The 24,269-nt window shown below is 40.8% G+C and overlaps 1 protein-coding gene across 3 annotated transcripts; it reads right to left on the minus strand.

Annotated features, from left to right (window-relative positions):
• Positions 1-325: 325 nt before the first annotated feature.
• Positions 326-24,269, minus strand: ABHD13 (abhydrolase domain containing 13). 3 transcript variants are annotated; one of them, XM_019443919.2, is made up of 4 exons: positions 23,999-24,269; positions 23,083-23,158; positions 20,989-21,237; positions 326-5,672 (listed from the first exon to the last, which is right to left on the minus strand). In XM_019443919.2, exon 4 carries the CDS (start codon positions 5,650-5,652, stop codon positions 4,639-4,641), a length of 1,014 nt encoding a protein of 337 aa, XP_019299464.1. In that variant the 5' UTR covers positions 5,653-5,672; positions 20,989-21,237; positions 23,083-23,158; positions 23,999-24,269; the 3' UTR covers positions 326-4,638. The 3 variants fall into 3 exon arrangements, with proteins under 3 accessions (XP_019299464.1, XP_053745433.1, XP_019299463.1); XM_053889458.1 differs by lacking the exon at positions 23,083-23,158; XM_019443918.2 differs by lacking the exons at positions 20,989-21,237; positions 23,083-23,158 and having other exon boundaries at positions 23,999-24,268.

Raw genomic sequence — 24,269 nt, forward strand, 5'->3', positions numbered from 1 at the left:
CAGGAGATCCTATCTCCCCCTACATCTGTTCATGAAGGGTGGTCTCGAATAAGTGAACTCTTCATCTCCACTGGCAGACAGCCATTTAGGTTTGTGACATTTTGTATTGTACTGTAATTGTAATACATTTCCTATTATCCAACTGGTTCTGACACTACTGAAGCATGTGAGTTTCTTGTCAGGGAAAGCAAGCTACAGACTCTTGAAAACTGAATGAGCATCAGGCAATTTTTAATCATCTTCAACCATCAACTCAATAGTAATGGGAGAAAAATAAAAGACCAGAATTTTGTGAAAAGGCACTTATGAAATCTGAACACAACAGGACTGTGAACAGTTAAAATTTATTCATTCCCAGATTCATTTAACTCATCAAATGCTTTGGGGCCTATTCATTCACCAGCAGCTCATATACAGAAAACATTTACTATTAAATTAAATGTCTGTGGGAGAATATGAAAAAAGAGAATATAAATCTAACTTACACTTATCATCCACACCATTACTACAATAAAAATTCATTAATTTCCGCACAAATTCAGAAATTTTATTTAACCATTAAGGAAACCTTAATGTTCTACCATATAATTTAGGCTAATAGAAAACTGGGGGGGGGGGGGGACTAAATACAAACTATCTTAAGACATTAATCAAACTTTTAATGTTATCAATTTATTGCATATGTCAGTACAGAAAAATAGAAAGTATATTCTAAAAGAAATCTATTGTAAATGAAAAACCAAATGTAAATGTTTGCTTGCTATGGCTAGTACACTGTGTACTATAACATTCAAATTTGTTATAAAATTGTATTACTGCTTCAAATAAAATATGGCAAATAACAAAAATATGATTTACATCATGAGACTGGGTTAACTTCTCTTATCCTGAATGTACCTAGATGTGTTGAAAACACATTTTCAGTATTCACTGTACTGACAGAAATTGTTATAAATTATATGAAACAACACACACTCATCCCTGTTACATATGTATATATGGCACTTTTTGTAAAAAGTGTCTCTTATACATAGTCCTATTTTTAAACTACAATTTTAAGATACAAAATATAAATGGAGGTATATTTGCACCATTTGGCAAAAACGTGTTGACTATAATTAGGATGAATGCATTTATTTTGCTATACAAATGAATATATTATGTCTGATTAGCTAAGATGATTGCATATATGGTAATATAAATAAACAGAAGTGCTTTTCATTTTCTACCCTATTGATTTAAAAAATAGATGTCTGTGCTCTGTCATTTCCAACTTTACCTGAGTGATATGAAAATACACAAACTTAAGTGGATAATCCAAAAGCATTATAACTAGTATTTTTCACAGTTTTTTTTCTTCATAATTGTTGTCAAACTTAATAGGAAAAGTGGACGGGAGTGGTCACTGGAGGAGCTCAATACATCTCAATCATGACCTAATTTTAAAAGTGACTTCTGTGACATCCTTTAAAAAGTTTACCCTATTTTTTCCTAACCTTAAGGAAGAAAGGGACTCAACAATGAAACTTCTCTTAAACTGAGATTGGGAGATAATTTATATAAAATTGAATATGGCCTTCATTCCGTATTGGACCAAACAAACCTATTCCCACCTCAAACCAAATCTTACAAAAATAAGAAATGAATATAAATGCATCGGGTGGTATGAATTCTCAATGAGAACCACAATGCAACTGACACATCACCAAAGCTGGAACTTGGGTGATTACCAAGTGTCTACAGCTCATCATGAAAAAAAAATCAGTTTAAGCTGCCCTGTAACAAAATCGAAAATACCATTTTGATAAAAATGCCAATTTTACAGTCAAGGTATTTGCAATGTCAGGTGCTCTAGTCACTTTCTTGGTTAGAGGCGACATGCATTCGAACGTTTTGTTCTGCACAGTTAGGCAGCCTTTTCGCCCAACCTTATGGGTTAGTCATTTTGTCATTTCCTGGATCGACACTGAAGAACCACGTCACGTATCCCTTTCCAGCCATTTCTCTTCATTTAGCACCTTTTATGCATCACAAACTATTTCTCCCCATATTCTACAATCTCCTTTTGAGTGTCCTTTTTGCCATCCCCCACTCGCCCCGCCCCAATAATCCCTTTTAAAATATCGAAACTTTCTCTAAATGAATTGTATCTTGACAGATTTAAAATCATTCTAGGATTTCCAAGTTTACAGTAGCTTAAAAACTTAAAATTCATTCATAAACTCTTACTACAGCTGCTCTTGCAAAATGAGCCAGAAATTAATACACGAGGTGGACACACTTCTATTCCCACTAAAACCTGGGTCCCAATGAAGGAGTGACTCATGAAGAATTCACATTTTATTAAGACCAACTGCTTTGGCCACAAAATTAGACATGTTGTGAAAAAACGATGTCACAGGCTCCATGGACCCCTGACCACAAGAGTTTGTTTTCTGCCCTCTTCCCATCTAAGGAAATCTCAGATACAGAAGCCAGGAAAGAAAGATGTCCTACCACCCTAAACACAGTCCCTTCCCTCTGCTGCAGGAACAAATGCCCCTTAATCCGAAGAGAATGAAGGTGGGGGTGAATACACGAGTACTGTGCAACTTTTGAAAGCCTGGCTTTAGAGGGGGGAAAAAATTTGTTTATAAACCTTAAAAAAAAAAAAGCAGCATAAGAACAAAACACTGATGAAGAAAAAGCTTTTATACTTCATCAGCATAATACTCACTACAACTAAAGTGGATAAACCCCTTCACAAGTACTACGCTAAATGGTTACAGGGAAACATACAAAGGTACTCCAAACCTTAAAGATGATACAAGCTAAGGTGCACCAAGTAAGCTCATGTCTAAGTACACTACGATTGTTGTATTAACTTTTTTCTTTTGAATACACTACTATTTAGGAGAGTCATTCTACATCGCAATGACCAATAAGATGAAAAGTATCCTTTAATTGTGGGGAATTTATACATAAAAATACGCCTTCCATGATATGCATTACCAACTTTTTTTTTAAAGCATGACTTTTAAACAATAATTTATAGAAAAACAGGAAATCATACTTGCTAGAATTTTTCTAAATACTGACATAAAGTGAATAAGAATGTTATTTGGCAAAAGTATCTCTAGCCCTATCTCCATGGAAAGATTCTAAAATTAAGGTCAAGAATATTGACCCATGATTTCTCTGCTCTAGCCGCTTGCACAAAGCCAATAAATATAGCTAAATATTCAAAATATTCTATGTTAAAGCTGACATAATGTACAGAGCTCAATTACATCTAATTTTTGAGGACAGCCTGAAACAACGTAGCACAATTATACCCCATAGCTTATATTTTTTAAGGTATGTTCTGCAAGTTTTACGGGGCTCTTTTTGTTTTCTTACTCTTCTCTATGTCTAAATACTACTTTTCACTTCTAGCCACGTAATTGTTAAATGTGGTAATAGGTTCTGTAAGAAAAACTTCTTGAGTTCCTTCATTCCCACACTCCTATGTGGAGGAGAAAAAGAAAGAAAACTTCCTGAAACTGTCTTTTAATGCTCTATATAAGAACAACTGAAACATTAAACCAAAGAACAGGTTTTTTGCTTTTGATTTTGTAACTTTTATTTTCAGAAAGTCCAATAAATGATATCTTGGCTGTTGTGGGCTAGATATACCTAGATACTGTACTTAAAACTCAAGTGTGGGAATTTCTGTAAAATAGTCTGTACAATCATGTAATGATAAGCCTCGCCAATTTATTTCTTAAACAAGTTCTAATTGTCATTATGATCGCTATTAGTGGTTGAGCTGTAGACTTACAAAATCGACAGAAGCTAAAATTCTCTTTGCCACCAAAATTACAAATGTTAAAAAGTTCAAATGTGCACATCAAAGCTGCAGTAAAATTCTAAATTTCTATTTTTACATGCTATGATCCAGACTGTACCTAACAAAACACGGTACATTTATATTGGAAAATGGGGTCCCATTTACTTGTAAGAAAAAGCTGGATCTCAGCATTCACCAGAGCAAAATGCAATGGCAGCCGGCACACAGGCCTCGACTTCACTTCTCGCCGAAAACAAAATAGAGTTTACATCAAAATAGATATAACCCAGGTTACCGTATACGTCGGTCAATGACCAGTGCTATTTACAGTAAAAACGATGCATTGCATAATTCAAGGACTAAAATACCATCATGCATTTCATTTTAACTTTTAAGGTGAAGAATGCAGTTACAGAACTAAGTTTGCTTGCCATGATTGTCCCGGTACTTACTAAAGGAATAATACTCAAAGGTTTCTCGTTGGCAGATCTCCTTCCACACCCAGCCACGGATCCAAGTGCCACACGAAGCACATCATTTTGGCAACAAGAAACTTTTGAATACAATATGCTATTATACTGGCATATTAAACGAAAGATACGGATACATGACCACATTGAAAGGTTTGATGAAAACTATGAAATAATCCCAAGAATTACAGTTCTTCACATGTCAAAAACTATTTGGATCGTCTCAAAGGAGCACTGAAGTCCTTTCAGGGTTTAATGTCACTCTTCAGACAAGTACAGACATAACACACTTGTAGAAAGGAACATTCTTGACCGTTCCGCGCAAATTAAAATACAGTGCGTTAATCAAACAGAAGAGCATCATATAATCGTGACGTTGGGTGAGGTCTGTGCCATGTCTTCGGGAGAACGGCTTTTTATTGCTTCTCGGATGAAGTGTTCCAGGGCAGTAAAGTAGCCCTGGCACTGCCACGTATCATTATGAGTCCCGTCGGGAAAAATGGCTAATCTCTTAGTCCGAGACGGGGACAGTTCATAGAGTTGCTTCATCATTACTGGTGGAATTAACTGGTCGGAGAGCCCAGAGATGAAAAGAGAAGGCATTCTGCACTGAGCGATTTTTCTGTAGGATAAGAATTTGTTTTTGTAGCACCATAAAGGAAGGTAACGCATTGGGAAGAATGAAAATAAAGTGCTGGCCATATGCGGTATGCTTAAAAACGTGTTCTCCACCATAATGGCCGAAATCCGATGTGAATTTTCGGAAGCCAGATGGATAGCCACCGCTCCTCCCAAGGAACGGCCAAAAAGAAAAATTTTTGTTTTGTCAAGGTCAGGTCTAGTCATCACGTAATCTAGCACAGCTTCAGAATCCAGGTAGAGTCCCTCTTCACTCGCTTCTCCTTCGCTTTTTCCGTATCCTCGATAATCAACAAGCAAAAGATTAACCTTGAGGTTAACCAACATAAGCAATGCATTTGGTAACCTGTGACCTATGTTGCCTGCATTCCCATGAAAATAAATTATAGTCGGGGAATAGGGCGAATTGTCTCCAGTGTATCTTATCAAAATAAGGTTCAGACGCACTCCATCTTTGGTTCTGATGAAAATGTTTTCATGTGGAATACCAGTGGGCATGGGAACATAAAGGCGTGAAGAAGATGGCTGCTCTGGAAAATAAAGCAATACATCCTGGAATTTATACAGAATACCTGCTATTGACACGAATATTAACAAAAGTAAGATAATGCCTCCATACAGATGAAAAGTCACTATTAAAGGTAAAAGAGAAATACGGCAAAGGGCCCAAGACCACGAAGCCAAAGCTATTAGCCATCTTTCAACAAAGTTCCACAGCATCCAGGATTTTTCCATTGTAGCTCTCCGTAAGTGTCCTAAAGAAAAAGAGAGAAAGAGAGAGAGAGAGAGAGAATCAGTAATTCAACTTACGTTATTTTAAAAGTTAAATCCATGTGACAGTAAATCACGGCACTAAGAGAACCCTTGGAAGGCTACGTCATTCCATCCACCGTTGTCCAAATTCCCCTGTTCCTTCTGGTCTCAACAGTCTCCTTTCTGCTTCCACTGCTAGGATTACAAAATACAAATATTCATCAAAATATATACATTTTTCTAAAAAAGTGCTTAATTACTGTCAGGGACTTTCATTAATGCATCCTCCTTGATTTGACACAAAAATCAGCTGATGCCCTGTTCCCAAATTTTTATGAGGCAACGGAGGCTCAGGGGCGTAAGTCGACGGCTGTGCTCCCAGCTCCTCAGGACGAAGAGCCCAAAGGCCAACGAGCATGATCCCGAAGCTCCTGGTGTGCCCACCAGTGGGCTAGGTAGGTTGAGAGAATTTCTTTTTTGTATTGAGGCATAACTGACATACATTTTATTGTTTTCAAGTGTACAACGTAAGGATCTTTGTCTATATTGAGAAACGATCACGGTATGTCTAGTTAACATCTGTCACCAAACATGGCTGCAAAATTTTTTTTCTTGTGATGAGAACTTCTATGATCCACTCTCTTAGCAACTTCCAAGTATGCAATACGGTATTTAAAAAAAAAATTTTTTTTTAATCTTTATTTTTGAGACAGAGAATGAGCAGGGGAGGGGCAGAGAAAGAGGGAGACACAGAATCGGAAGCAGGCTCTAGGCTCTGAGCTGTCAGCACAGAGCCTGACGTGGGGCCCGAACCCACGAACCGCAAGATCGTGACCTTAGCCAAAGTTGGACGCTCAACCGAGCCCCCCCAGCACCTCATGAGTATGCACTACAGTATTAATGATAGCGGCCAAGCTGTACCTAATGTCCCCAAACGATTCATGTTATAACTGGAAGTTTGTACATTTTGATCCCCTTCACCCATTTCCTCCATCCCTGCCTCTGGCAACCAGCCACCTGTTCTCTGTATCTGTAAAATTGGGGTTTAGGTGTTTTTCTTTCTCTTTCTTTCTTTCTTGTTCCACACATAAATGAAATTATACAGATTTGTCTTTCTCTGACTTATCTCACTTAGCATAATGCTCTCAAGTCCATCTGTTTTGTGGCAAATGGCAAGATTTCATTCTTCTTTATGGCTTGGTAATATTTCATTGTGTGTACATGTCATATTTTCTTCATCCATTCATCCGTCAATGGATACTTAGGTTGTTTCCATATCTTGGCTATTGTAAATAATGTTGCAATGAACATGGGTGTCCGTATAGCTTCCTGAGTCAGCGGTTTTGTTTTCTTTGGATAAACAGCCAGAAGCAGAATTGCTGGATCATATGGTAGTTGTATTTTTAATTTTTTGAGGAACCCTCCAAACTATTTTTCCTTGGCTGCACCAATTTACATTCCCACCAACAGTGCCCGAGGGTACTTTTCTCCATGTCCTCGTCAATATTTATTTCTTGTCGTTTTGATAATACCCATTCTGACAGGTGTGAGGTAACATCTCACTGTGGTTTTTCATTTGCATTTCCCTGATCAGTGATGCTGAACATCTTTTCAGGTACTTGTTGGCCATCTGTATGTCTTCTCTGGAAAAACTTCTATTTAGATCTTCTATTTCATAATCATATTGTTTTGTTGCTACTGAGTTGTGTGAGTTCTTTATATACTTTAGATACTAATCCCTTATCAGATATATGCTTTGCAAATATATTCTCCCCTTCAGTCATTTCATTTTGTTGATTTCCCTTGCTGTGTAGAAGCTTTTTAAGTCTGATGTAGTCCCACCTAGTTATTTCGCTTTTGTTGTCTCTGCTTTTGGTGTCACAGATCCAAAAATCATTGCCAAGACAACGTCAAGGAGCTCACTACTTTGTTTTCCTCTAGGAGTTTTATGGTTTCAGATCTTAAAGTCTTTAATCCATTTTAAGTTAATTTTTGTGTATGGTGTAAAGTAGTGCCCTAGTTTCATTCTTCTGCATGTGGATGTCCAGTTTTCCCAGCACCATTTGCCCCAATTGTGTATTCTCGGCTTCTCTGTTGTAAATTAATTGACCATCTATGTGTAGGTGTATTTCTGGACTCTATTTTGCACCATTGATCACTGTGTCTGTCTTTATGCCAATACCACACTGTTTTGACATAGCTTTGTAATATAGTTAGAAATGAGGGAGTATGCCTCCAGCTTTGTTTTTTTTTCTCAAGATTGCTTTGGCTAGTTGGGATCTTTTGTGGTTCCATACACAAATTGTAAGATCACTGTTCTATTTCTGTAAAAATTGCCATTGTAATTTTGGTAGTGATTGCACTGTACTCGTACACCGTTTTGGGTAATATGGACATAATAACAATTCTTATCCATGAAAACAGAATTATCTTTCCATTTATTTGTGTTTTCTTCAATTTCTTTCATATTTGTCTTATAGTTTTCAGGGTAGAGGTCTTCCCCTTCCTTGACTAAACTTATTCCTAGGTACTCTATTTTTTTATGGAGTTATAAACAAAACCATTTTCTTTAATTTCTCTTTCTGATAATTATTAGTATAAAGAAACAACAGATTTTCATATATTGATTTTGTATCCTACAACTTCACTGAGCTAGGCAGGTTGAAGGCAAATTTTATTAAAGAGATAGTTAATATATTCTAATTAGTCAAGATCAAGCTGATCTAATTTATTGTCAATTTTCTTTTTCACATTATAAATTGTACCTAAACAAACTGAGGTAAGAATAAAATATTTTCTTCTCTACCTGAAGGACTTCCCAGTTAAACAATAATTTATTTAAATTGACTACTAGTTTCCAGCATTGCATCATTTTTGAGAAAGAGTTCAATAATTTCTTTCACACTGGATTAAAAAGAAATTTCAGACTGCTAGTATCATGAAATAAGGTACAATCTTTTATATAGCCCTTATTACAATTTCCCATCATGAGTCAATCCAGATTAGTATGACGTATTGGAAAGGCCATAAACACCTGGGGGAGAAGTGTGAAACGAAGACACAGCAATTCTATTTGAGAACCAGAGAAAAATGAAGAAAATGACTTATTGGAGAAAAATGTTTTTAAAGATTTCTGAAAATTATAATTGATAAAAGAAAATACAGAAGAAAAGCACTTTAAGTCAATATCTTTTGGTTATCAAGTAAAAAACTTTATGCATACTGTCTTAAAAAAAGCAAAAAAAGTGAGGTACGTTGTAAGCTTTCTTATGTAGCAGTCATCTACTTATACGTTTGCCGAGTTTTAAAAAATATTAAATCCTCTTTTACTCGCAAACAAAACTACCATAAAGAAGTTATTCTTAAATTTCATAGATAATTGTTAACGACTGATTTTTAAAATTTTACTGTATTCCATAAGCTAATAAACTTGACATTTTTGTTCACTGAATTAAATACTGAAAAAAAATATCATAAAACCAAATTAAATTAGATTGGCCACAAAGGCAAGTTAGATGATTTAACAGATTTGACATTTCACCACTACCTCACCAAACATACCTTACTTACTAGCTCGCTGAACATACACTTTCAAATTTGAATTCTTATTCAAATGACTCTCTCTGAACATAAACCAACAGCACAGCATTTTCCTGAAGTTTCTCTGTGGTCAACACTGCCACCCAGCTATAGCAAGTTTTATTACATGAACACCATGGTGAGCTAGAGAACAGCAGATACAGAAAGTCAAACAAAAAATTCAAGCTTAAAAGCACCCGAGCACTGGGTGTCACGACCTGGTTAAAAACCAGAACTGCGAGGGGCTGCTTCAGAGCAGCCAAATAGGCCAATATTCCAGATCGCTCATCAACCAATGCCTCTCATAATAATAGCCTCTCTGACGGCTATTTATCGACAGCTTGGATCACACAGGGCTACGCCACATCCCTTCAACGCAGTGCGCGAGTCTCAACAACATATCTGGCCCACTTAAACTTTTCATCTCATGTTTACTTACTTTTATTTATTTTTTTTAAGTACAAATGATTGTCAAGGATTTTCATTTGTACCAAGCGCTGTACTGGAGAAAGGTGAAAACACATCATTGTTAACTTTATACATCAAAATAAAAAAATTCTGTGTAATGATTAGGATTAACAAGGTCTGGGATAAAAAATTCCAACATACTAGAGCACTGCACTATTTGGAAAATAAGATACCACTTAAGGTATGTCTTCAGTGAACAATTTTACTGTCTTTTTCATAGTTAAAGCCAATCATTTGTGACAGTGGTATCAGAGAGAGGAGTAATTGAAACACCATTCATTTGGTGATTTAGTAGGAAAAAACACACGGCTAAAATTCCATGACCCTAAAATTCTGCTCTACCACATAGCTGCTGAACAATCTTGTGTTTATCACTTATTTCCAGTCTGAATTCCCTTTTCAGTGGAATAATTTTTTAAATGCCTACATATAAGGCTGGTCAGCATCACCAAATGAAACTAATGTGAAAAGCATTTACAGATATTATAGATAAATGAACTTTATTTGCCTTTGTGACTAGTGTTTCTAGCTACACCACTATGTTCTTAACCATGTTCTGCTCAAATTAAATTCAACATCAGAATGTGCCAAGCAAATCTAGAAATTTGATAAGGGTTCCTATATCGTGGATAATCAGGAGTTGACTCAGTTTTCAAATCAAACAAAACTGTTACCAAAAACTACTTGAACATTTCATATATACATATATATCAAACATACAGAAAAAAGAGTTACAATTTTCAATTATTCAAACTTGGAAAAATTATCTTTTTCAAAGTAGCCTCTTTAATTTCTAACTTCAACATATAATATTGAATTTAAATCTATAAAGCCAAGAACCATTTTTCTCTTTTTCACTACTGTTATCTCTACTGGGTAGGACACCACTTGACATATATTCCAAACTAAAATGTTTTTTAAATGAATAAATAATGCATGTACATTGTTAGCCTTCTAAGAAAACATAACTGTATTCTGAGTACTGGGAACATATATTTAAGACTGGACATTAGAAAAATGGCATATGTGAGTCCACTTTTGGTTAGAAATAACAAGAGTTAAACTTACGGTTTTCCAGAAAGCATTCCTGAAAAGGCACCTTAACTAAAGCTCTTTGTGATAAACAAAGGAAATTTTATAATCTTAAACGGTGGAAGCCAGAATAAATGTCAATCCATTTGGAGGAATCTCAAATGGAAATCAATTCTAAGGACAGATTAATAAAAACTGCTCTCAAGTACACACTTGAGAGTGTGCTGTCCCCTTTTTAATACGCTTTGGCATATTTATTGGTGGTTTAGACAGAGACCTCTACTCACAGACCGCCTTACTCTTACCTGACCCAATTTGATAGTAATTTCTGCTCCCCAGTCTGTGTCACACCTCTATGCTCTTAAGGGAACTGGAACAAGCAAGCCTCGAATAGGAACGATGTTTTTATTTTTATTTTTAAAAAAATTTTTTTAATGTTTATTTATTTTTGACAGAGACAGAGACAGAATGCGAGTGGGTTAGGGGCAGAGAGAGTGGGAGACACAGAAAGAAGCAGAAGCAGGCTCCAGGCTCCGAGCTGTCAGCACAGAGCCCGACGCGGGGCTCGAACTCAGGAGCTGTGAGATCACGACCCGAGCCGAAATCGGACGCTCAACTGACTGAGCCACCCAGGCGCCCCAGGAAGGATGTTTTTATTTACTAAATTTGTTGAAACCATCAGCAGAACACAGTTACTGGAGTCACCTGCTGGCACGTAAAAACAATTTCATATAGACCCAGATGTTACGAAAGTCACTGCCAACGCGCAGTACCTCTGAAACGGTACACCGCACGGATCCTACAGCTAGTGGTATGTAAGTCTGCCATCTATTTTGCCAATAAATTCATGTAGGTAAAGGGTTAACAAAACCTTTTCTCTAGCATGAAAAAAATGACCTCTGGTTAACCTTCTAGCACTGTTTCCCTGGAAACCTGATAAAGGTGGGATAGCAGCCGTTTCTAAGCAACATTGTGCACGGTAAACTTGACCCCTCATGGTGAGCTAAATGTGGATGAAGCAGGCCCTGAGTAGGGCGACACATGTCCAAGGGGAAGGATGAAGAGGGGCTTCCGGCAGCGGGGATCTGACCCGTAACTGGCGTGTCCTCTGCCGAGTCGGACTCAGTGTCCACGTGCTATTACAAAAGATACTACTTCCCGAGGAGCAAGAAGTAGCCAAGTCAGGGTGGCATCTGCTCCCACCCACATGTCCCCTCCCTCTCCACGGCCTGAGCTATTATTACCTGGGGACAACACACCTGATGCTGACGTGCTGGGTTTTCTATCCCATGTCCTTCAACAGAGGGGACAGAAGTGGTGCCAGGTATAGTCTATCAGGTCTCCAGAGTGCGGCTATCCAGCCGCCGGTCACGGACAATGCGCAAGGCAACTGGCTACACCCGAGAGTGCGTTTTACCGGACAGTTATCAAATGTGCTGCCAGAAGACATCGATTTACTTGCCGGCTTCTTTTGCGTGCTCAAATGCGTCACGTTAGTATCATAAACAATCCACAGAAATGGTGAGTTAAATACGTTCAAAGTTAAACCAAAGTTGACACCAACTAGAAAGATGCCTCGAGGGAAAAGGCATTCGTTAGACCTGAAGACGGCAGAAACTCAGCCAACCAACAGACACCCTGTCACCTTCCAGGCCTCTCCGTCATTATCATGTTTTCACCTCATGCCTACATCTTGAATATGTGACTTATTCCCAACCCTCAGTTCTGCTCTTGCCACTTTATCACACCAGGCCTCGCATGTCAAATGTCTCTACAGCCCGTCTACCTGTGGCTTAAACCACCCCAGTAACTACTCACTGAGAATGTGATGCGCAAGCTCCCACCACGATCTCTCACAAAAAGTGCATCTCACCTGCTAACAAATCCAGCAAATTCTCTCAATCCACACCGCAGCCCCAAAACCCTAAGCAGCACCGAACGCGGACTCTCCCTCAGCGTCCAGTAACTCAAATTCCAGAGTTGCTCCCTCTGACCCACCCCAAACAGAGGCATTTCCCAAGGTCCTGTCCATCTACCTCCTTCCCCTCAGCAATTTCATTCTTTTTCATGCCTCCGAGTATCACACTCGTGTATAAATCATTCTGATTCTCTATGTTTACTCCACCTACAATCTCGGTTTATCCGTTCCTTGAATACCTGATATTTCACTGACACCTCAAACTGCTCTACAACTAACCACAACCTTCTCTGCCTCACATTTTCCATGCTTTACATTACTTACAAACAAACAAAAAAAGCATGATGTATAAACAAATACTTTTTCAAAAACCATAGGTAAAATTCTGGGGCTCAATGTATAATAATATGTTAAACTAAAATTTAATTACTGTGTTATAATTTCAAAAATAAGCATATTATCATAACATGCACAGGTCTTGACTCTGAATGAAAAACAATCAACCTAAAAAATAATTTTGTGTTTTTTATTTAGACCAAGTGATTAGAGGTATCATAGTGATATTAGTAAGCACGTCTCAAGAAATAATTTATTGAGGGGCGCCTGGCTGGCTCAGGTTAAGCATCTGATTTCGGCTCAGGTCATGATCTCGTGGTTCTTGAGTTCGAGCCCCACATCGGCCTCTGTGTTGACAGCTCGGAGCCTGGAGCCTGCTTCGGACACTGTGTCTCCCTCTCTCTCTGCCCCTCCCCTGCTCGTGCTCTGTCTCTCAAAAATAAAAATAAATAAAATAAAATAATCTATTGAAAACATGACTAATTTTTATTATGATTTTATTATGACAAAGTAGAAATAATTAGGATAGTTTTCCTTTCAGAAGAATAGTTTTGAAGCATCAGCAACATCTTGATGTACTATATAAGCACTTTAATCCTATGAATACAACTTACAGGTCTGGTGACGATCATCTTGAGAATTTTATGGTCCTGATTAACTTGTTTTATTCAGCTGAGTGCTCCATATGCTTCAGGTATTTAAGTATTAGACCATTATAAGTATACAATAACCAATTTAAGACTAAAAAACAAAAACAATTTGAAGCTGTAAATGTGTCAGAACCACCAGGTTGGCTAGTGTGAGCAGAGTGCGAAGTCAGCAGGGTTAGTGAGGGCGTGCTCCTCTGATCTCCATGAATTACCTCGTGCGTTCCCTCATACGTATGTCCTTGAAGAAACGCAAATGCTCCCATTCCGAGGAAAAATATTCAAATAAAAGAGATCAGTACGGAAGTCATGCCCATCCTCAGTGACACGAGTCCTTAGGACACTACCGCCAAGCCCGGGGGATTTCTCAAAGCCAGCCGGGCCACTGAAGCACCCATACTTGGTTTCCCAGCCTCATCAGATTCCAGTGTGTCCTACCACACTATTTACAGATTAAAGACAATGCCACACACATATGTGGACCCTACCGGGTGAATAATAGTGTTTAGGCACTACAGACTATTTAAAAATTGTAAATGTACAGCCCCTGTTCTCAAGTGGCTCGTGATCTACTCAGGAAACAGACATGGGCATACATAACAGTGCGTGTCTAACGTAAGTTCATTTCAGTATAGAAGAGACAAAGAAAATCAAAGATCACAACTGTCCTTAAATACACCAACAGAGGGGCGCCTGGGTGGCGCAGTCGGTTAAGCGTCCGACTTCAGCCAGGTCACGATCTCGCGGTCCGTGAGTTCGAGCCCCGCGTCAGGCTCTGGGCTGATGGCTCGGAGCCTGGAGCCTGTTTCCGATTCTGTGTCTCCCTCTCTCTCTGCCCCTCCCCCGTTCATGCTCTGTCTCTCTCTGTCCCAAAAATAAATAAAAAATGTTGAAAAAAAAAAAATACACCAACAGAAAAATAAAACCACAACTATGTGTCCTTTACAACATAATTTTTAGTAATCCCTGCGTTTCATCATGTTCAATTACTTATAGAAAACAAGTGGAAATGTACGCAAATTCTTAAAACACAGGACAAAGCATAACTCCAGGATTAAGAATTTCTCTTACTTGCCATCAAAGAACTGTCTATGCCACTTATTTTTACTCAGCACAATTACTCACAGGAACTGGAAGTATTTAAGCATAACTAAGTAAACACCTGGCAACCCCAGTGTAGAGGAAATCAGAGCAGTTGAACTGGATGATCTTTGAGGTCCCTCTTAAACCTGAGATCTTCCTATGCCAATGCAGACTCGCAGGGGTCACCAAGACCCTTTATAGGGTCTTCAAGATCAATATTACAATTATACCGTATTTGCCTATACTCTATTTGGCTTTTCACTGTTGGACATTCGCATTTATGGTACAAAACCAATGACAGGCAGCAAGAATCAAGGCAGAGGCACCACGACTTAAGAATCATATTCTTTATCCCCATGGATTCCAGGAAGGGAAGAAAAGTCATTTTTACATAAGAATGTCACTGAGAAAGCCGCAAAAATTATTAATGTAATTATATGTCAACGGGTGAATATACATCTTTAATATTGTGTGACAAAATGGGAAGGATTATATCTCAACCAGTGAGTACACATCTTTAATATTCTGTGTGACAAAATGCGGAGGACACAAACAACACCAGCGCTGAATGCTGAAATTCTGAGCTGTGAGCTGACCCAGCTGCTTTTCTAGGTGACAACATTTTTACTGATACAGCCACCTGATAAAGTATGGTCATTCAGACTTAGATGTCTAGTAGACATTTTATGAAAAATGAATGTGAAGTGGCCAATAGCATCCCATGACTTCGGAGACTCTTCTGATGGCATCGTGGTGGTGACGATATTAGCAAACGTGACTTTTGACAACCTACGAAATGACTCAACATTTGGAAGAACCTGCCCAACACGGCAAAACTAGTATTTTCCAAGTCACCAATGAATGATGTCCCATGATCCAGCATGGATAAAAATTCATTATAACATAAGCTTTTGGATGTCAATGTGACAAAGACGAAAAGTTCTTTGATACAGGCTTCGGATTCTACAGTGTGACTACCATCTGTTGAATACTGCAGTTATCAAAGAACAGCCACGATACTCCTCCCTTGACAACTACAGGGTTATGTGAGCCCAATTTTCTTCAGAGTTTACCTAAAACCACCTACCTTAGGAGAATGAATGCAGAAGGATGATAATAATCTGCCAGCCTCCATTTAAGCAGACATTAAAGATATTTACAGAAATGTAAAACAACGCCACACTCCTCATTAATTGTTCTGCAAAGACAGCTGTTTTGGATAAAAAAAAATTGTGGGGGCGCCTGGGTGGCTCAGTCAGTTAAGCGTCCGACTTCGGCTCAGGTCATGATCTCACGGTCCATGAGTTCGAGCCCCACGTCGGGCTCTGTGCTGACAGCTCAGAGCCTGGAGCCTGCTTCGGATTCTGTGTCTCCCTCTCTCTCTGACCCTCCCCTGCTCGTGCTCTGTCTCTCTCTGTCTCAAAAATAAATAAACGTTAAAAAAAATTTTTTTTAAAAATTGTGAATATGTAAGGATTTTTTTACTGCCACTTTAAAATGACGTTATATATTTTATAAACTCCTAGCTTTAATTTCTAACACAATAAATCTGTGTATAGTACACATGTCAAAAACATTTTGGCATCCTTGACAATTTTTTAAAATGTAAAGGGGTTCTGAGACCAGAAAGTTTAAAAACCACTGTTCCATACTGCCTAACCCTAGAACCTTACTGCCTTTCCCTCTGCAGATGTGTCACCCTCACATTAAGAATGATGTACTACAGGGAGAGGAGGACGGCGGCACTTGTCTTGGCCCAGGAACACAACCAGGTAGCCATCAAATCACCCGAAATACGCTGGAAATCGACCCAAGGACTGACAGAAGAAACTCGATGACAAAATGGAGAGAAGAGGCCACACTGAAGCCTCCTACAGCTGGCACCCCCAGTACTAGAACACTAAAAGTGAGGCGAATGGACTTCCTGGTCGTGTTCCTGATCTTAGGGGAAAAGCATTCCGTTTTCCACCACTGAGTACAATGTTGCTTTGGGATTTTTATATACATGGCCTTCATTATATTGAAGTGTATTCCCTCTATACCCACTCTGTTGAGAGTTTTTATCATGAAATGATGTTCAATTATTTCAAATCTTTTTTAAAATACATTTTTAAATGTTTACTTATTTTTGAGAAGGGGGATGGGGGAGGGGCAGAGAGAGAGGGAGACGCAGGATCCGAAGCAGGCCCCAGGCTCCGAGCTGTCAGCACAGAGCCCGACGTCGGGCTCAAACCCATGAACCGCGAGATCATGACCTGGGCCAAAGTTGGACGCTCAACCAACTGAGCCACCCGGGCGCCCCTCAAATGATTTTCCGAATGTCAAAATGACCATATGATTTGTCCTACAATTTGTTAATGTGTTGTATCATGCTGAGAATACTGAAATGTTTTTGCAGCCTCAGAATAAATCCCTGAAACTAGTGTAGCACTGTATGTTACTATGCTGGAATTAAAATTAAAAAATAAATAACGTAACGTAACGTAACGTAACATAACATAACATTACATAACACAAAATAAAATAAAATAAAATAAAATAAAATAAAATAAAATAAAATAAAATAAAATAAAATACAGAATTCCCCCACCTCCAAAAGAATGATGTACTCTTTTAATTTAAATACTCTGCATTGTAATACGCTGTTACAGCTTGCTAGATTCTGGAAGATAAATACCTTTAACAAAAACACCTAACATTCTTCAGGTTCCCAAGGATCACAAACATAAGACAAACGACAAGCTTTGGAGAGAGAACTTTCAGCTCAGGCACAAGTTCTGTGTCACCTGGGTGAGGCTTTTACCCAATGAACCCTGCTTCACACGTTCTCAAATCACTAAGTCCACATTTAAGTATGGGGACCCTGAATAATGGGTCTTCCTGTCTATCACTTTTTACCTTCGGTATCAGTTTCCGTATCTGTTGAACCAAACTGTTAAACTGAATAATCCCTAGGGTCTCACAAATTCATTTTACAGGTGACAGAGAAAAATGAGAGGCAGAACTGGAAAATAAGCATTAGATTACAAAATACATGGTCTTAACTGACTAGTAGAGGTTGGAGGGCCCAGTTGACTTTAAGGAGTAATTGAAAAGTAAGTGAGAGAGGTTAAGTATGCACCAAGATTAAAAATGAGTGTCCGGTCACCTGGGTGGCTCAGCTGGTTAAGTGTCTGACTTTGGCTCAGGTCAGGATCTCACAGTCCTTGAGTTCAAGCCCCGCGCCAGCCTCTGTGCTGACAGCTCAGAGCTGGAGCCTGTTTCAGATTCTGTGTCTCTTGCTGTCTCTGCCCTTCCCCCCACTTTGCTCACACTCTCTCAAAAATAAATAAACATTAAAAAAATTTTTTTAAATGAGTCTCTAGAAAACTCAGATGCACAGAGATACAGTGATTTTATATTTCAACTGAGGTTTGTAAGATATTTTATTCATCATATATTTCAGTCTCCTTCCCAGACCACTACTATCAAAGAAACATATTTTTAAAGAGCACACACTTAAAATTGTAGAAAATAAGTTTGGCTACACAACCTTCACATAAAACAACAGACCCGGCCTGTTTTAGGAGTATTACTGGGCAGAGACAAAGAAAAGCCAGGACTATATAAGGAACTATCATGAGTTGCTAGGAACACTGCAATGCTTTGCTTTTGCTTTGTTAATGGAACTCGGGTCATTCTCTCCAGTGAAAGTAAAGTACACGATGGCAAACACTACATTAAAGATTAATTTCAAGTCCAGAGTAACAACCACCATCAACTTCCTCCCTGCCAAAAAATATTATTGCTTGCCCACTGAAGCTGGTAATCTATTATCAACTCCTTATCCAAAATTTAAAGAGGAGAACAACTTAAATATATCAAGAACTAAAACTCAAACTATAGGGATACATTTTTTTTTAACTTTTCATTTTGAAGTAATTACAGATGCAAAAGAAAATGCAAAAACAGTAAAGAGAGGTCCCATGTACACATCCCCCAGTTTTCCTCCACAGCAACACCTCCCATCACTGGAGAACAGCATCAACACGGGAAGCTGACATCCATACATGTTCTAGGTCATTCTATCACATGCAGATTTGTGTCACTGCCTCAGCAATCAGGAATTGACATCACAGGGGTACCTGGCTGGCCCAGTCACTGGAGCCTGTGACTCTTGATCCTGGGGTAGCAAGTTCAAGCCCCACGTTGGGGGTAGAGATTAAGTGAAAAAATAAATCTTAAAAAAAAGATGGGGCGCCTGGGTGGCGCAGTCGGTTAAGCGTCCGACTTCAGCCAGGTCACGATCTCGCGGTCCGTGAGTTCGAGCCCCGCGTCAGGCTCTGGGCTGATGGCTCGGAGCCTGGAGCCTGTTTCCGATTCTGTGTCTCCCTCTCTCTCTGCCCCTCCCCCGTTCATGCTCTGTCTCTCTCTGTCCAAAAATAAATAAAAAACGTTGAAAAAAAATTTAAAAAAAAAAAAAAAAAAAAAAGAATGAGCACTGTCATAATCATTGAATAGCTGAATATCCTGCCAGGCACACAGCACGCTCTCTGCCTCTCTTCACTAGTGAGAGTGAAAGGAGGCACGATTAACTGTGACAGGGCAACAGGTACAAACTGGGACTGTTCTGGGCACAGCCAGATATATGGTCACCCTAATATTTCCTCGTGTAACGCCTTTAACTTTTCAAGATAGGTACCAGCCACCCCCACATACAGATGTGCCCAGGGTCATGTGGCTGGGGCACATGGGGCACATGTGGGGGGGGGAAGATGCACAGAGCTGGCACCCAGGCGGTCTGGCTGCTGACCTGGACCACCACTGTTGAAAGGAACCATCACTACCCCACGGATCACCTCTTTTCTGGTTAGGCATGGCAACTGGGTTCTAAAGAGAGAAGGGACTGTCTTGTCCAATGTGCTCACCGACCTGGACTGGGGTTGTGGTGCCAGAGCCTGCACCCTGGGCATGGCGTGACATGGTATGGCATGGTGTGACATGCTGGGTGGTCAGCGTGAGCCGGGAGTGGCAGTGCTGAGGGGCTCGGCCAAAGGGAACTTAGTTCTGTCGGGGGGCTGGGAGCCTGGGGGGAGGTGGAGTGGGCGTAAGAAGCCCCTGACAGCAGGTGGCCCCTGAGGTAGTGAGTGGGTAGGCAGTGGGCAGAGGGGCCCCTGGGGGCTGGGGGGCAGTGGGGGTTGTGGTGGGAAGGAAAAAGTGAGAGGCCGCTGGGACCATCTGGGTCCAGGCCTTGGTTGAAAGTAATGGATCGGAAGCAGCTAGCCTTGAAAAACACCTTGAAGGGGGCCATGGAGTCAGGCAGAAACCCGAGACAGAGGTACAGGGATGCACACACGGCCCACCTCATCCCTTTCTGGGCCTGAGTTCTGGGGTAGTCTGGAGCAAGGAGGGCCCTCAGACACCACCCCCTCCAGTGCCATTGGACTGGGCCTGGCAGGTCACATCAGTACCATGCAGGGAAGGGGGCTCTGATTTGAGCCCCTCTCACATCACATGCCTGACACTTCTCATGTGTGGTTGCCTTTTTTTTTTTTAATTAATTAATTTTTTGACTTACCTCTAAGTTAGTTAGCATATAGTGCAATAATGATTTCAGGAGTAGATTCCAGTGATTCATCCCCTACATATAACACCCAGTGCTCATCCCAACAAGTGTCCTCTCTAATGCCCCTTGCCCATTTAGCCATCTCTCCACCCACAACCCCTCCAGCAACCCTCTGTTTGTCCTCTGTATTTAAGAGTCTCTTATGTTTTGTCCCCCTCCCTGTTTTTATATTATTTTTACTTCCCTTCCCTTATGTTCATCTGTTTTGTATCTTAAATTCCTCATATGAGTGAAGTCATACATTTGTCTTTCTCTGACTAATTGAATACATTTTTTGATTATTGCCTCAATAACTAGCAGAGTATGTAAGTTATTCTTTTAATCACACTTAAAATTATACTTTAATAAAGGCTGGAATTCTCACACAAAAAAGTAAATGCCAATTATTCTATTTTTTTAACTGCAAAAGTTTACATTGCATTACTGACTTACTGATTCTGCCGACAGAAAAAAGGTCTTTGAAACAATGTTTACCTAGACGTGACACACGAATTCCCCCCAAACTAAAGGTTAACCAATTATAAATGCAACTAAGAAACTCCTAATTCATCAATGTACTATTACTTTTAAAGACCCTTGAGTCCATCTCAGATTGATAATTTCAGGAATAGTTTTAAGAATAAAAACTAATCATACATTAAAAAACCTACCTACAAGTGACAGAACAGCATGGAGGTTCACAAGAAGACTGTAAAAAGTAGAAAGCAAATTCTAACAGCTGCTAACAGCTGTACAACAGGGGAAGAACGAGTATCCCGCGGTACTATTAAGGACTCTAGGGGAATTCAGTTTCCAATCACATTTCAAGTAATGAAGAATGCAGATTCAGCCTTCCCGCATAGATATATCCCCTTCTCTGCTAAGCGCTGGAAAGGGAAGAAACCATGCCAGCTGCACAGCTGAAATGGAAACACAAAAAGCTATCAGAGTGTCGGGAGACACCACAGAATGAATTATCTATTTCCCTAACGGTTACCCACACGTCATCAATAATGAAGAAGTGTGTATTAATAGCCCCAGGGGACAAATGAAGCGCCAACGGCCTACGAAAATGGTGGACAGCAGACTAGTTCAGGGACTGAACTCCGCTTGGGCAGGTATCTCAAACACACCAGGTGGCGACACAGAGCATTTTTGTGCCTTCCCCTTTTACTGGAAGCATGGAAGGGGTGGCAGATAGAGTCAACTGACAGAACAAAGAGGACAGCTCACTGCCACTGGAAGCCAATCACAATCTGTTCTGAGATTACAAATATCTGTAAGAAAGAAAATCATTTAAAAAAAATCCACGAAGGCTAAAAATGCAAATAATGATGTTAGAATTAAGACTAATAATGAGGGGCGCCTGGGTGGCTCAGTCGGTTAAGCGTCTGACTTCGGCTCAGGTCACGATCTCACAGTTTGTGAGTTCGAGCCCTGCGTTGGGCTCTGGGCCGACAGCTCAGAGCCTGGAGCCTGTTTCAGATTCTCTGTCTCCCTCTCTTTGTTCCCCTTCCTTGCTCGTGCTCTGTTTCTCTCTCTCTCTCTCTCTCTCAAAAATAAACACTAAAAAAAAAAAAGACTGATAATGAAATTTAGTATGTTTCCAACTTATGAAGTGGTACTGTTCTAGACACTTCACTATAAACCAGATGGATGGAACTGAAAAGTCATTTTCTTATAACAACACTGTTACAGAAAAGGTAAGACCCTAGTCTAACTCATTAATGCATATAGTGCATGCCCTGGAAATAGTACACCTTTGCAATTTTAGTAGAATGCACTGCTGAAGGAGTTAAGACCCATAAGAAACATTAACATAAACTATAATAACTTATCATGAAAGGTATCATTTTGAGGGGCAAAAATCTTAATTAGAAGAATTAGGAAAACTAACACCGTTTTTGGTCAACATCCAAGAAGCATATATAAGGGCCCCAGGCATCCCTGAGGTGATGAAACAAGGTTCGGAAAGATTTTAGAATCTGAGTAATAATTGAGTTCTAAATTAGTGGGAAACAGAAAAATAGGAAAAGAATCCCATGAGATGAGTAACAAGAGAGAGGACACCCTAGAAAAACGCCAGGCTGGACAGCTTCCTGAACCTATCACTGAGTGATCTTGTTAACCCAGCACAATCTGGTTTGTAAATCCTGTCACTCAGAGGGCAAGGGGACAGAAGCAGGCCCGCGAAGGCATGTGGTGTGCCTGGGTCTGGACACACAGCCGTCCCTAAGCAGGTTCACAGTCATCATTTCTAATCAGCTACCAATGGGAGGCAGCGTGGGGCAGTGGAAAGAGACAGGTTTCCTGGCCTGGTCTGCTAATAGCTAGGTGGCCTTTGCCAACTCACTTTAGCTTCTCTGAATATATACTTCCTCACGTCTAAAAGGGAGACGAAACATGTAACAGAAAAACTGCTGGCATCAAATGTCATACGTAGTGTGTTAATGCAGCCACTTCTAGAAGACGAAATTTAAATATTCTAACATCCACTAGAGCAGGGTGAATGAAAGTAAGCACAACTACAAGTTCTGCTAGACTTGGATTAAATAATGGATGAGACTCACTGGAGAATACCGGAGGATGTGCACACAGGAAATAAATAGGGCAATGCGTTACCTTTCTGTCAAAACCCAGTTCAGGTAGCAGCTCCTTCAGAAAGCCTTTCCTAGACCTCTACTCCCCCCTACCAACCATTCCACATCCTGCAGTTGGTACAAATTTATGTGGTGACGCTTACTACTGTAGAATAATTAATTCACCTGTTTTACACAGACTGGGAGCTCCTCGATGACCGTGACTTCATCTATTTGATTCTCTATTTTCGGTAGTCAGTGCCTGGCACATAGTAAGTCAACAATTAACTGAATTGAGCAGTCTGTTTTAGGTGGCATAATTATGAGATCCCATTACATGCATGGCAGCAAATTATCGTTTACTCAAATAAAATGCAACTTCTTGGTAAAAGACATGTGATTAATCTAAGTATGGACACAGATAAGTATTCACCCGGGCCAAAGAAACCAGGACAGGATCAATATAAATCAAACATCAAAACTGGAAGCCTCTTGTGCCTTAATGTTCAGTTACTATGACCTAGTGAACCTATGTAAAACAGCCGAATAAAAGATGTGTTTTCGGTTATGATGCCCCGGGGAGTATCACTAGCATCGCATTTTGCAGAAAGCAAACGCTGACAAAAATCGACGGCAAAGTCGACTTCAATTGCGTGGGGTGCACTCGCGCCGTTTCTTAGACACCCCAAACTTGCTGCCATGCAATCCGCAGGTCTACACCTGTCGGTGGCGGGGAGCGGCCGGGACTCTGCGGGCCCTCTCTGACCGCGCAGCTGGGGGAGTTCGGTGTCACTTTCGCCAGGAGCGTGGGAGGGCGCGGGCCGCGAGGGGCGAGCTCTAAGTACCGGTCTGTGCGCGCTCCTGGCCAGACCGCCGACAGGCTTCGGAGACGCGCTCCGCGTCCAGCCCCGCACGGCAGCGCCGGGCGCTCGGTAACCGGCGCGCCCGCTCCCGCGACGGGCCGCGGGGCTGCGGAGCGGGTCCCGCTCCCCCGGGGAGGCGGTTCGGGTCCCGGGCGCCCGCGAGGCCCCGCCGGCCGCCCCCCGCGTCCCTCCCCGGCGGGAGCGCACCCGGCGGCTCGGCGGCCGCGCACCGTACTTACTTAGACCTGCTCGCAGGCTGCGCAGTGGGCCGCGGACACGGAACCCGTTGCCGCGCGGCAGCGTCCCCCCGCGCCGCTTCCGTCGCTCCTCATCGTCCTCCTCCAGCCGAGGGGCCGCCGCCGTCGCCACGGTCTAGCCCGGAGCTCTTGCGGCGCCGCTCGCGGCTCCTCCACTTCCGGCCCACGCTCGGTGTCGCCGGCAAATGTCCCCGCCGGCTCCCACATCACCTGCTCCCCTCTCCGCCTTCCTCCTCCTAGTGGGAACCCGGCC

This window comes from Panthera pardus, unplaced genomic scaffold (genome assembly GCF_024362965.1).
Source record: "Panthera pardus isolate Hobbes unplaced genomic scaffold, ASM2436296v1 HiC_scaffold_1, whole genome shotgun sequence".
Lineage (NCBI taxonomy): Eukaryota > Metazoa > Chordata > Mammalia > Carnivora > Felidae > Panthera > Panthera pardus.